Consider the following 12730-nt stretch of genomic DNA (forward strand, 5'->3'; position numbering starts at 1 on the left):
TTATTATTATATAGGCTAGAGTCTTTATCGATTTGTTTTAAAGCTCAATAAATAACAAAGAAGACCTCTGACCGGCACTTTTCTAATTTTGTCCGGAAGATTTAAACTTTAACGGACATGTTGACCGGCGAAAAAAAATGTTAACGGAAACTCTGCCGCATGGTTCCCTCGTCCCTTGGAAGAGGCGGAGAGGTGGGTGTTTTTCATCTGCTGGTGACTACCAGAGAGATTTACAGCAGGAGCACTCGCCGTCCACCACGGAGAATAAACAGAAGGGCATGGCAACCATGCTCCGGGGTCTTCTTCGCTGCTTTTGGTGTATTTTGTGGCGGCAGCAGCGCCACTTACAGGCCCGGCATATGTACTACAGCGTTTCCAGCGGGTCAAGCGGTCTCGTGTGAACGGCCACGTTAATTGAGCCGAATGCGTGTGAACGGAAGACTTTTTTGAAAACGAATTCGGTTTGTAAACCTAAACGCAAACGTACCCGTTTCGTCCTCGTGTAAATGGGGCCAGAATCTCCTCCTAGAGCACCATTGTGTTCTTTTTAACCAGATATCTCTCAGAGGGGCGTGGGGAGTGGCTCCTTATTTTCATCTAAAGTAACAGACAGAGAATCAGCACTTTTGAAACACTGAAACAGAGGGGAATATGGGATGCTACAATGGGTGATCTGTTTGGTATTTCCAGCCAAACACTTCAGAGACATGTTTTGTATATATCTAAGACCTATAATATTACATTGCATTTAGCTGGCGCTTTTATCTAAAGCGACTTACAATAAGTGCATTCGACCAAGAAGATACAAACTTGAAGAAAACAGAATCATATAAGTACATCAGATTTCATAGAGCCAACACATTTCAAGTGCTACTCAACTGCTTTAGATAAACCAGTCCTTTATTAGTATATAGTGCTTTGTTAATAGTTCTATCGCTCGAAGTGGAGTCGAAAGAGATGAGTTTTCAGTCTCCCCCGGAAGATGTGTAAGCTATCTGCTGTCCTGATGTCAATGGGGAGCTCATTCCACCATTTTGGAGCCAGGATAGCAAACCGACGTGTTTTTCCTGATGGGAACTTGGGTCCCCCTTGCAGTGCGGGTGCAGCAAGCCGTTTGGCTGATGCAGAGTGGAGTGCACGTGCTGGGGTGTACGGTTTAACCATGTCCTGGATGTAGGAAGGGCCAGATCCATTCGCAGCATGGTAAGCAAGTACCATTGTCTTGAAGTGGATTCTAGCAGTTACTGGAAGCCAGTGAAGGGAGCGGAGGAGTGGCGTGGTGTGGGAGAATTTAGGAAGGTTGAAGACCAGACGAGCTGCTGCATTCTGGATGAGCTGCAGAGGTCGGATGGCACATGCAGGTAGACCAGCCAGGAGGTCTAATATATTGCTGAAAAACAGTATAATAGGGAACCTTTAAGCCCTTTAAATAATCTCTCCAAAACCCAGACATTAAGTTTACTTTCACATAATAGAAAGATAAGTAAAATAATATTAGAGAAGCTGGAACAGGGAATTGTAAAGAAAAATGTAAAAAGATAAACATTTCAATTAGGCCTACCAATAAACTTTAATATCAGCTAATAAGTTAATTTGTTACAAGATGACTTTTCAGTGGGAGTTTAAACACCTACTGTAATTGGATGCCAATGTCCTCAGATGAACAGGGAGTCTGTTCCAGAGACTGGGTCCAACTCTACAGACGGCAGCTTCCCTGCAGGTCTCTGGTCATTTTGGGTGTAGCAAGCAGCTGAGATTATTTGGATGTGACAGCTCAACAAAGGACAAATCCTGGTGTATCAAAGTCAGTGGCACGTCTATGACAAGATGTATGGACAAACACTACGATTTTAGGAAGCAATCCCAAAACCAACTGGAAGCAAGTGTGGGGACTTCGAATGCACAGCAGGCTGATGTGAGCTTTTTTTTCCTTTTTCCAGACTAGCTGTAATGATTTGATAGGCTTATTTACAGCTCAGAGTATTGCACTGCAGTAAAGGTTTTTTTTTTTTTAAACAGAGGCATTGGCTAGCAAGATAACTGCTTTATTTTCCAATGTGATACCACTTTCTTTGTCATGTGTATCACTTTACTCTGTTCACTGCCTGTACAGAATCCTCTCCTTCTAAGAGTAAAGACTAAAGATTTCTGCTGAACAAAGCATATTGTCACTCCACATCATTATCAGTTTGCCACCAGGAAATCAAATGAAGGTGCCTGTCTGTTTGCACCATCTGCAGATAACAACACGATAGAATAGTCACGTGAACGAATAATTAAATCACCATGACGCTCCCTCTAAAAATCAATGAGGCGTGAGATATGAAAACATAATTTGAAAGTATTTGTGGGTGTAACAACAGCCTTTAAATTAGTTGTTCTCCCGTGCCTATTTAATGGTAAATATCATGGGGAGCCTTTACAACCCTCTCATTGGCTCAGAAGTCAGAGACCCCGTCTTATAAAGCGCGCGTGCCTGATCTAGCAGCCTTTTACCGCTGGCAAGCGATTTGGAACAAACGGATAAATACCCTTTACGCACAGAGCACTTGGAGAAAAGCGCAGCGCGGCGATACATTTTCGGAGAAAAATAGGTTGGTATATTTCATGTTAGAAGTTAAACGCGAAGGAGGTTAGTGATGCTTTGTTTGATGAACAAAGTTATTCAGATTCGCCTTTGCTAATTTAATTGACGACTTTCAATTATCAATTGAAATTCCAACACGTTAAAGTGATTTAAATAACAATAAGATTGATTTGCTACAGAAGCTGACTTCGTTGAAGATGAAACATATCTTAATAACGATCGTGTAAATCGTTTAGAGGACACTTAGACGATTATTTATTTTGTATCTCATTGTGTTTGCGCATTGATTACACATTGGATTAAAGTGCTTTTTGGAGATGCTCAACTTCTTCATTATCTAAATTGTGAAATAATTGTTTGCACCTTTAACCTTCAGTCCTCTCTTTTGCTATAACCTGTTGCTGCATGTCTCAACATATTGTTTACTGCAACACGTATATGAACACATTTTCATTTTGAGTAGATATTTAGTAAACCTCAACACTAAGCTGTAATTCTCTTGAGTTTGTTTGTTTATTATCGTTTGATGTGCTTTTTTTCTCTTCACGCATCACTTTTCTTTCAACAGAGTTAACTGTGAGCGGAGGCGTCTGAGTGGGCATGTGGCTTCTGGAGAAGCTCCGCAGCTCTGTGGAGAGCAGTGGGACAAAATCGAAGTCCCCACACACAACACAGGCCATTCCTGTCTCTGTCTATGCTAACGTACTCACTCCAGGAAAGATCCCTGATTTCTTCATCCCCCCCAAACTTATTTGCTGCCCACCAGAGGAGTCTCTTATCCAAGAGTTTAAGAACTGCTCCACATTACGACCCTCTGTGTCTGACCATGCCATCTGCAGCCAGAGCCCCAAAGCTCGGAGCAGCAACAACCCCAGCAGCCCTGGCCTATTTTCACGCCTGGGAGGGGACACACGCAACCTCCAGAGGTCAGCCAACCGCCACATCATCCAAATAGAGAGTGCTGATGAGCCAGGTGCCGGATCTGGGGACAGAGCCAGTGTCAACACGAATGCTGATCCTCAGTCACAGACTGCAATGTCTCTGCCGTATGTGCCCAAAGCTCAGACTTCATATGGCTTCTCCACCCTGGTGGAGTCTCCTCACACCCGCCGCAAGGAGAGCCTGTTCCACAGCGACCCGGGCAGCCCTCTCACCTCCCCAAACTCCCAGAGGCGCACCCAAGGGGGGACCCTTCTGGCCCCATCTGACTGCAACCCCTACCGCTATTTTAGCAGTGGAGAAAGCGACACCTGCTCCTCAGCAGAGTCGTCCCCGTTTACCTCCCCTCTCCTGTCCCGCTCTGCCTCTCTCCTACGCTCCATCACCCAGGAGACACAAGCCAAGGTCAGGCCCTTTAAGCATAAGTGTGTATTGGGAATGGCTGCCATGAAGCTGAAATGTGTTACACAAGTGTTTTTCCTTGTTTGATTCACCATGAGGCTACTTTATGTGTCTTTACCAGTACCTTTTTGTCTCTCCCTCCAGGTGTCTCGTGCCAAGCGCTCTCTGGCACGCCACAGTTCTCTCTCCACTGATGAATGCAGTTCAGCAGACAATAGTCCCAACATGCAGCGCCGCCGGCTGCGCTGCCCCCCCTCTCCAGCTTTTCGTGGATGTAAAAGCCGCAGCTCAAGGGCTGCAGATTCAGACCTCCTGCAGCGCGAGCACACCATCAACCTCCACAAGGGGGGGTCACTGAGGCTGAGCACACACTATGAGCCAGAGGCATCTCGTCTGAGGGTGCGCGTGCTGACAGCCGAGGCCCTCTATGACAGGCAGACGGACCTTAAAAGCATCAACTGCTGTGTGGCACTCTACCTGAACCCTGGCAAGCAGCAAAAACAGAGAAGCACCATCATCAAGAATAGCAGGAATCCAGTTTTCAACGAGGACTTCTTTTTTGACGAGCTGTCCAAGGCACAAGTAAAGAGCCTGGCCATGAAGATTAAGGTAGTGAACAAAGGAACCAGTCTGAAGAGAAACGTGCTTCTAGGAGAAAGGGAAGTGCGGCTCAGTGAGCTGCTGGCAGGCCTCTAGGGAGCCACTGTCAAGACTGCGGGTGAAAACAAGTAGCTCCAAATCTTAAGGGGCCATTCCTCTCTCTTTGGCTACCCTTTTATCACACTGAACATAATTATGTGATAAATACTGGGCAGGGTAAAAGTTACCGATGACAAGGCAGTTGAATCTTGCACACTGTGTTATGTACTGTACATAAAGAGACAAACTCAAGCCCCCGTAGAATACAAATTCCCACTTTATCACTGTCCTGGTTCACTACCAAAATTACCAGTCAATCAGCAATGTAAAAAGTGGAGAAATTGTCCTTGTTTTTTTGTATTCTCTTGAAGTATTGAATTACATAATGTGTTGCGTTCTCTCATGAGCATTGTAATGCTGTGCCTCAATATCATGTCAGCTGTGATGCAGTGATGATCTTGTTAGGATTGGAGCTGTAGTTTTTGTAATAATGTAGTAATATTACGTGTGGGTTTTGCACGTTCCTGTGGAAGATAATAACGCCTCTGTGTAGTTGAAAGAGTTTATATTTGGAAAATGCATTTTGCTAGTGGGTGTTATGTTAATATGACTGTTCTTATGTGACATGCTTTTGAACGTAAGAATAAAAACACTAAACTCTCACTGATGTTTTTTTATCCTGCAGCTTTTTCTCAGTGCTTGTGTCCTATAACAATTTTTCTGGATCAAAATAAAGCCCTAGGAATATATTATAAAGCCTCCATGCTCCCTAACTTTTCCCTTCTGTAAACAAGTACGAGGCTTCATCCTCTGAGACAGACGAAGGCATGGGTGTCATATGTGAAGCTTTTAATCCTAGACCTCTGCACGCAATATTATCTATCTGTGCATTCAAACTCCCTGTTTAATTAAAAAAAAAACGTTTGCTACTCAGGCTCTCCTCCAGTGAGGTTTAAATAGTTATTAAAGATGACAATCGTGGTTGCTAAAATGAAAACGTTCCTGTTCTATAGTCATGTGTACAGTGAGGCTATGTATTGATTTATAAGTTCAATAATTTTGATGATAAATGTAAATGAATTTGGGCTGAGGGAAAACATGTACAAAACATATTGTCCACACAAATACATCTGTCAGGCAAAGATGGTCCCAATGAGTATTAGCCTAAACAAGCATTAGTGGACCTTATGCCTCCTCTACTGGTGAATCATCAGAATGACACCTCACAATAACCGTAGAAGCACTACAGTGCATTCAAAGCATCACAATACTCTCTTGGCAATTTCTTATTGACTGGTGAACTAACCTGGGTGTCTCCCATCTTCTGTCCATATGCAATAGGCGCGCTCATGACCCTGACAAAGAGAGAAAAATAGATTTAATATATCAATTGCTTGTACCACACGAAAACAAGTCACCACAATGTGGGATGGAATCATCTCTGGGCTTCATACATTTATTTAAATTGAATTTATCTCCCACCGTCTTGAATGCAACAAGAAAAAAATATTTTGTAATTAGTTTTGCCTCTGTGGACTTGGTGAGGCAATACAATTAAAATGAATAGTCTAATAATGTCTGAATTACACATAAAATCAGCCTATAATCATGATCAACTTTTTCCCCCACTGTTATTAAAGTCGCTGAAAACGTATTTTCTCAATTCTTACTTGTCCTTGGTTCAATTAACATCAAATATGTCTGTCTGTTCTGTTTTTCAGGTCACAGTTGGAAATATTGACGTTATGTTAAATCCAATATTCTATGGGTCAAACGGTAGACAAATCAGTAGCTTGATTTTCTCATGTTTCATACACTATCATTTAAGCAGTCAGGACAGCTCTCTGTGATATTGACAGATGTAATTGATACTTTGCTAAAGATAAACTTCAGGTGTTTCCCTGGCCTTTTAGAATTTAAATCAACTGACAATCACATCTGCTATTTTGACAAGGACATGTGTTCAGTTGATCAATATCACACATTCTTGCTTCCAGCAAAGCAATTATTTTAACCCTTCAGTATGATTTGATCTGAATTTCCACTGATACATTATTTGTACTCTATTTAAATTAAGCAGACTTAGTTTTAGCTTGACTTTGTATTTCAGAAATCTTTTTATATTATATAAATATTACACACACATTTTACATTTTTTGTATTTTGGTTTCCATCTCTTGCTTTAAGATATAACTGAACATTATTGCCATCCTGATCTTTGTGATGATGTTGGCCAGCATACTGAGATGCAGAAAAAAAGTCAATATACCCATTCAACTAAATATTAGTCTCGGCATCATACACATCAATATTCAGGTCAATATGCAAGTCAATATTCTGACAACTGGCTTTGCATAGTAATATAGATTAAGGTGATCTCCTCAAGATCAGCCATATATGTTCCCATCTTAATTCCACATAAACTTGCTTTATGTGTATTTGCTCTAAACTCCTCTCCTTTGTTATAGTGTTCTTAAGATGAGATAGTTATCAAGGTGCTATTGGAATTGCACAGTACATTAAAGGGAAACTAATTACTTCCCTATAGTCGCACAAACACAAAATAATCACCAAAATGCTGTGCTCTCTTTCAATTACATAATTACATTCAATCCACCACAGACAATGCTACCAAAACAGTATTTACGGTCCTGTCTTAATGAGGGAGTATGGTGCAGCCACCTTGTTATTCACTGCCCTATTCTTGTGACATGACTGCAGAAGCCTCTCGGCTGTTGCAAGCAGATTATTTGCAGATGATGAGGTCTCTGTGTCAGGTGACAGTGTTGATCATTGCAGCTGTTGTTTAGCCTGACTCATGACTGAAACTATATTAAGTATAGGGATTGTTTATAAATGTTGTTTTTTGGGTAATTTGAGATGAACAATAAAATGAGCATTTGTGTGAGTTTCTGCATTTTTCATCATCATGTAACTGGAAGAAATTATATTTTGTACAGCGAAAAAAAACTCCACAAAATGCATTTTTGAAATAAAATGTATCTGTTAATGTATCAGAAGCCTAATCACACATTATTGTATTGTTTGAATATCACTTGCAGGGATATCCATAGGAACCCCACTCTCTACGATCGAATGTCAATTGTTTTTATTGTGTTAGACAGTTTGTACATATCCTTGTTGATGGGAATCAATTAACGCCTAAATTGAGTACTTTCTGCGAGTTAGGATCAGTGAGCCGCGGATCAGCTGGCTCTCTGTCCATCTGAACAACCCATGGAACAACCATAACAAACGAACCCATCAGCTGTTAGGTCATTGAAGTCAAATGCATCATGGGAAATGAAGTTCTGTATGAAGGAAAACGCCTTCTGATTTAGAAAGAAGAAATTCCATCAAAACTACGTCACCCACAATGCCTCGCAGCAACCGTAAACATAGACCTGTCAAACAACACAAACGCCATCTTGACAGCACCCTCAAAATGGCAGAAAGATGTGAGCTGGAAACCGAGTCCAAACTAAGATTCCTGCTGTCTGTTATTTAAAACAGCACTCGCCAGTTTTTCCATAAACGAGTGGTTATGGGGTTGGTGCTCTACGTGGCAGTTTACAGCCAGTAAAATGGATATACCGACGGCGGTTTTCAACGCGGCGAAAGATGGTAAGCTGAAACTTATCCAGAAGTTGCTGAGCAACAAAACTCCTGAGGAGCTGGAGGCTTTAGCCGAGGAGAAAACCCAGGGAGGAACTCCTCTGCTGATAGCCTCTCGATACGGACACTTAGAAGTTGCAGACTATCTACTTGAACATTGTAAAGCAAATGTTGAACTCGGGGGGGCTGTTAACTTTGACGGCGAGACCATCGAGGGGGCTCCTCCGCTGTGGGCAGCCTCTGCCGCCGGTCACCTGCCTGTGGTGAAGACGCTACTGAAACACGGTGCCTCGGTGAACAACGCGACACTAACTAACTCAACGCCGCTCCGAGCTGCCTGCTTTGACGGCCACCTGGAGATCGTCCGCTACCTGGTGGAGCACAAAGCTGACATGGAGGTAGCCAACCGCCATGGCCATACCTGCCTCATGATCTCCTGTTACAAGGGCCACAAGGAGATAGCCAAGTTCCTCCTGGACCGCCGTGCAGATGTCAACCGCAAGAGTGTCAAAGGGAACACCGCCCTTCACGACTGTGCGGAGTCAGGCAGTCTGGACATAATGAAGATGCTGCTAAAGTGCAATGCTCGCATGGAGAGAGATGGATATGGAATGACCCCACTCCTCGCTGCAAGTGTTACAGGTCACACCAACATTGTAGAATATCTGGCCCACCAGCCTCGCACCTCCAGAGAGGAACGAATCGATGCACTCGAACTCCTTGGGGCTACTTTTGTGGACAAAAAACGGGATCTTTTGGGAGCGATGAGGTACTGGAGAAGGGCCATGGAGCTGAGACAACCAGGGGACAAATGTGGATCCCTAGCTAAGCCCCCACCTGGCCCTCCTATCCCGGCCTATGGCTGTGCACAGGAGGTGACCACTGCAGAGGAACTGGAAGCCTTGATCACAGATCCTGACGAAATGAGGATGCAGGCTTTGTTGGTAAGAGAACGCATCCTGGGCCCTTCCCACCCAGACACCTCATACTACATCCGCTACAGAGGAGCTGTGTATGCTGACTCCGGCAACTTTGAACGCTGCATCAGCCTGTGGAAATATGCTTTAGACATGCAGCAGAGCAACTTGGACCCTCTCAGTCCCATGACGGCCTCCAGCTTCCTATCCTTTGCAGAGCTTTTCTCTTTTGTACTTCAAGACCGGGCCAAAGGCACCCTGTCAACACGTGTCACTTTCCACGATCTCATGACAGTGCTGGTGAAAAGTGTGAGGGAAGTGGAGAGAGCGGTGGCCCAGAGGGACCACCCTCCAGAGGCTCCTCAGTTCACCAAAGCTCTCTCCATCATCCTGCACCTCATCTTTCTGCTTGAGAAGCTTGAGTGCACCCCGGAGCAGGAGCACCAGAAGAAGCACACAGTGTATCGCCTGCTGAAGCTGAACCCTCGAGGACGCAGCGGATTTACTCCTCTCCACATGGCTGTAGATAAAGAGACCACCTCTGTGGGCCGCTACCCTGTGGGCCGCTTCCCCTCCCAGGCGGTGGCAGCGCTGCTCCTGGAGTGTGGCGCAGATGTTGATTCACGTGACAGTGAAAACAACACGCCTGTGCACATTGCTGCTAACAACGGTTGTCCGGAGATTATGGCACTACTTATGAAAGCCGGGGCTCACTTTGACGCTACAAATGCACAGAGGAAGACAGCCTACGAGCTGCTGGACGAGCAGAGCAGCGGGCACCCGGCCCTCTACCCACTGAGCTACGTCACCCTTCAGTGCCTGGCGGCGCGTGCAATTGAAAAGCACAGACTGCCCTACCGGGGACTCATCTCTGAGGAGATGGAGGCTTTCATTGAACTGCACTGACTTGCACTACTGTCCCCTGATGAGAAACTCCTGCACTGTTCTTCCTGTTGTCCACTCTGACCTGGCACAAACTTCCCACTCCACACCAATCTCCCCATCTTTGTGTCCTTTTGGCCCCTGCTTTGCTCCTGGCCCCACCAACCTTGTGTCACACCAAACCATAGCAATACATATCTAGCCTGTGGTCAGTTATCACTCAATTGTAACACTTAAGTCACATGGACTTTACATTTTTGTAGTGCTATTTAAAGCTGGGTGAAACTTCAATTTGTTATAGGCTTTAATGCATTTCCCCTATTGTTTCCCTTAAAAGGAGACTGATGGTGCTGGTGTGTGGTAAGTGGTGCCTGGACTGTATGAAAGATGTTTAAATTGTACTGCATCTGATCAAACCAGCCAGATAACATGCATGAAGATGAATGGTGAATATGTTATCGCATTTGTGGTTTTGAAAATTCATTCAGAAAGGAAGTGTTTTGACAAAAATATTTTTTTGCTAGGTCATCTTATTTACATAAACCATCTGCTATTTTTCTTTGAAATTGGAAGGTGTTTGAATTTGCAGTGCCAAATGTCAGCCATGGAGCTATGTTCCGTTACAGACTGCAAAGTGATGGCAAAATGAAAAGCACCAAAGTTATTATCCTTATTATTTACGGGCAAAAGTAATGACATAAGAATCAGGAACTCAAGTTCGGAAAGGACAAAGAGCTTGTATTTATTGTTTGGCGAACACACATTTTTACCTATGCAGTTTGTTGATATTCCAGCCAATGTTTTTAAGCAAAGAAGTCACTACATTAACAGAATTTACATGGGATTGTTATCCAGTATTTGGCTCAAACCTGGGGCGGCCTCTTTGATGAGGAAATGTTATCTTTTTAATTTATGAATGTTTTCTTAAAACTTCTGCCTATGTCTGAATGAGCACTTTTTAAACTAAAGCCCAAAGATGTGCCTACATCTCTTCTGGGTTATTTCAACATCGCCAAAGATATTCAGTTCACTCAGTCAAAGAAGCATCTTCAGAACTAGGCCATTTTGTGAAGATAAAACAGCTTAAGCCCCTTTTTGTTTTATTTCTATGGGGTTAAAGCCACATGTTAACTGTCTGAGATCATGTGTAAATTCTGGTTTGGAGTGAATTTTCCCTTTAACCTCAGATGCAGTTCACAGAAATGGAACCGGCAGTTCCTGCATCTTAGTCTTATTGTTGTTCTTTTGTTCATCTTGTGTTATCATGAATGTTTTGTCAGTCATTCGTCTGTGCTAAGCACCACCAAGTTGAATACCACACCGAAAGGCTCTAAATCCAAAATGGACAACTCACATTCAGACTTTGAACTGATGCTGCCTTTTTCTTTCTCAACTGATTCGTTTAACTGATGGTAACTCGAGAACAAAAGTCAGTTGCAGATACTTGAATAAAATTCAGTCTCTCAACATAATCTGTGTGCTTCCGTGATGTGTGGGGGAACTCGGTTTTGCTGTGTCTTTTATACATGTGTAATATCTTTTTGATATGGGAAATTATCATTAAGTATCTGAAAACTGAAAATCAATCTCTCTTTTTGTGCCTCAGGGTTATCACTAGTTCTTCAGCTTGAGTGCTTTTGCTTAAAATGGCAGCATTTGTATTTAAGAGCATCATTTAAATATGTTTGGATGGATAGAAATGGGTGCAGTAGCAGAATATAACAACCCTAGGAACCCGACGGAGCAGCCAAGTCTATAACAATATCTAATTTAGAGTTAGTCTAGAGTTCATACAAAGTGTTACATTAACAAGATATTAAAAAAAAAATAATGGCAGCTCTTTAATTCAGATCTTTATACCAAACATGGGCTTTCCACTGCTCTGCAGACTTAAACTTGAGGGCACAGAAATAAAGCATAACAGAAACGTGATCTTTCTGAGTCCCGCACTCTGAAAATAGACTGCAATTAACGTCACTGCTGCAGGGCAGCGGTAGAGGCAGGACACTAACCCTGCTAATTTTAGGGATCTTTGCCCTAACTCTGGAAATGGGAATACTGTAACGCTATACAGTGAGACAGGTCACAGGGTGACTGGCAGAGATTGCACACAGACAACGGAGACAGGAAACAGACAAAATAAGATCTTGCTTATGTTATAGTTGAGGCTTTTGGGATAATAAGCTGCAACACAAATATATATAATGTAGTATTGTTACTGTACATGTGACTGGTGTCATGTTGTGAGTATGGGGGAAACAGCAGCTGGTAAGGAGGGGTTCAAGTCCCTGTGACATTCTGTACATCTACCCTCCTAAACAAGATCATACATATGAGAGCTCCCCTATAGCTGACCTCTGACCTTTCTGTAAAGGGTGCAAGTGGATTGAGGTAGACATTGGATGTAAATGAAAACGTTTCTATTAAAAGCAGGACAGGTGTTAACAGGTCAAAGACGGCTACAATTGTTTTTGTTTGGAAACTGGAGAGAAAATACTGTATGTCCAATCCTGCATACATTATAGACAAACTAATTATTTGTTGTAATTTCAGTGCTTGTCTTTAGTTTCATTCAGTTAAAACATATTTGTTCAGAGCAACAAAAGGAACTGTCTCACCTGATGGTAGATTATTTAACCTCCTGTAAAAATGCTTCCAATCTCAAGTAAATGCAACATCACATGATAGTAACCACTAGATGTCACTAGCAAGTTGCAACAAAGAAAGTCAAACAGGTGCAGCAGCCTTT

General features: G+C 43.0%; 2 protein-coding genes across 3 annotated transcripts; both read left to right on the forward strand.

Annotated features, from left to right (window-relative positions):
- Positions 1–1862: 1862 nt before the first annotated feature.
- LOC117462787 (C2 calcium-dependent domain-containing protein 4C-like) lies at positions 1863–5181 on the forward strand. 2 transcript variants are annotated; one of them, XM_034105106.1, is made up of 3 exons: positions 1863–1915; positions 3156–3931; positions 4073–5181. In XM_034105106.1, the coding sequence occupies exons 2-3, from the start codon at positions 3188–3190 to the stop codon at positions 4622–4624; spliced, it is 1296 nt and encodes a 431-aa protein (XP_033960997.1). In that variant the 5' UTR covers positions 1863–1915; positions 3156–3187; the 3' UTR covers positions 4625–5181. The 2 variants fall into 2 exon arrangements, with proteins under 2 accessions (XP_033960997.1, XP_033960996.1); XM_034105105.2 differs by lacking the exon at positions 1863–1915 and adding an exon at positions 2505–2594.
- Positions 5182–7971: 2790 nt separating this feature from the next.
- Positions 7972–11453, forward strand: fem1a (fem-1 homolog a). The gene has a single exon (XM_034104674.1). It carries the CDS (start codon positions 8152–8154, stop codon positions 10003–10005), a length of 1854 nt encoding a protein of 617 aa, XP_033960565.1. The 5' UTR covers positions 7972–8151; the 3' UTR covers positions 10006–11453.
- The last annotated feature ends 1277 nt before the right edge of the window (positions 11454–12730 follow it).

Source organism: Pseudochaenichthys georgianus, chromosome 17 (genome assembly GCF_902827115.2).
Source record: "Pseudochaenichthys georgianus chromosome 17, fPseGeo1.2, whole genome shotgun sequence".
Lineage (NCBI taxonomy): Eukaryota > Metazoa > Chordata > Actinopteri > Perciformes > Channichthyidae > Pseudochaenichthys > Pseudochaenichthys georgianus.

Coding starts and splice junctions, on each gene's coding strand:
- LOC117462787 (XM_034105106.1), top strand. CDS start 3,188: ATGTGGCTTCTGGAGAAGCTCCGCAGCTCTGTGGAGAGCAGTGGGACA. Junction 3,932..4,072: donor CCCAGGAGACACAAGCCAAG/GTCAGGCCCTTT, acceptor CTCTCCCTCCAG/GTGTCTCGTGCCAAGCGCTC.
- fem1a (XM_034104674.1), top strand. CDS start 8,152: ATGGATATACCGACGGCGGTTTTCAACGCGGCGAAAGATGGTAAGCTG.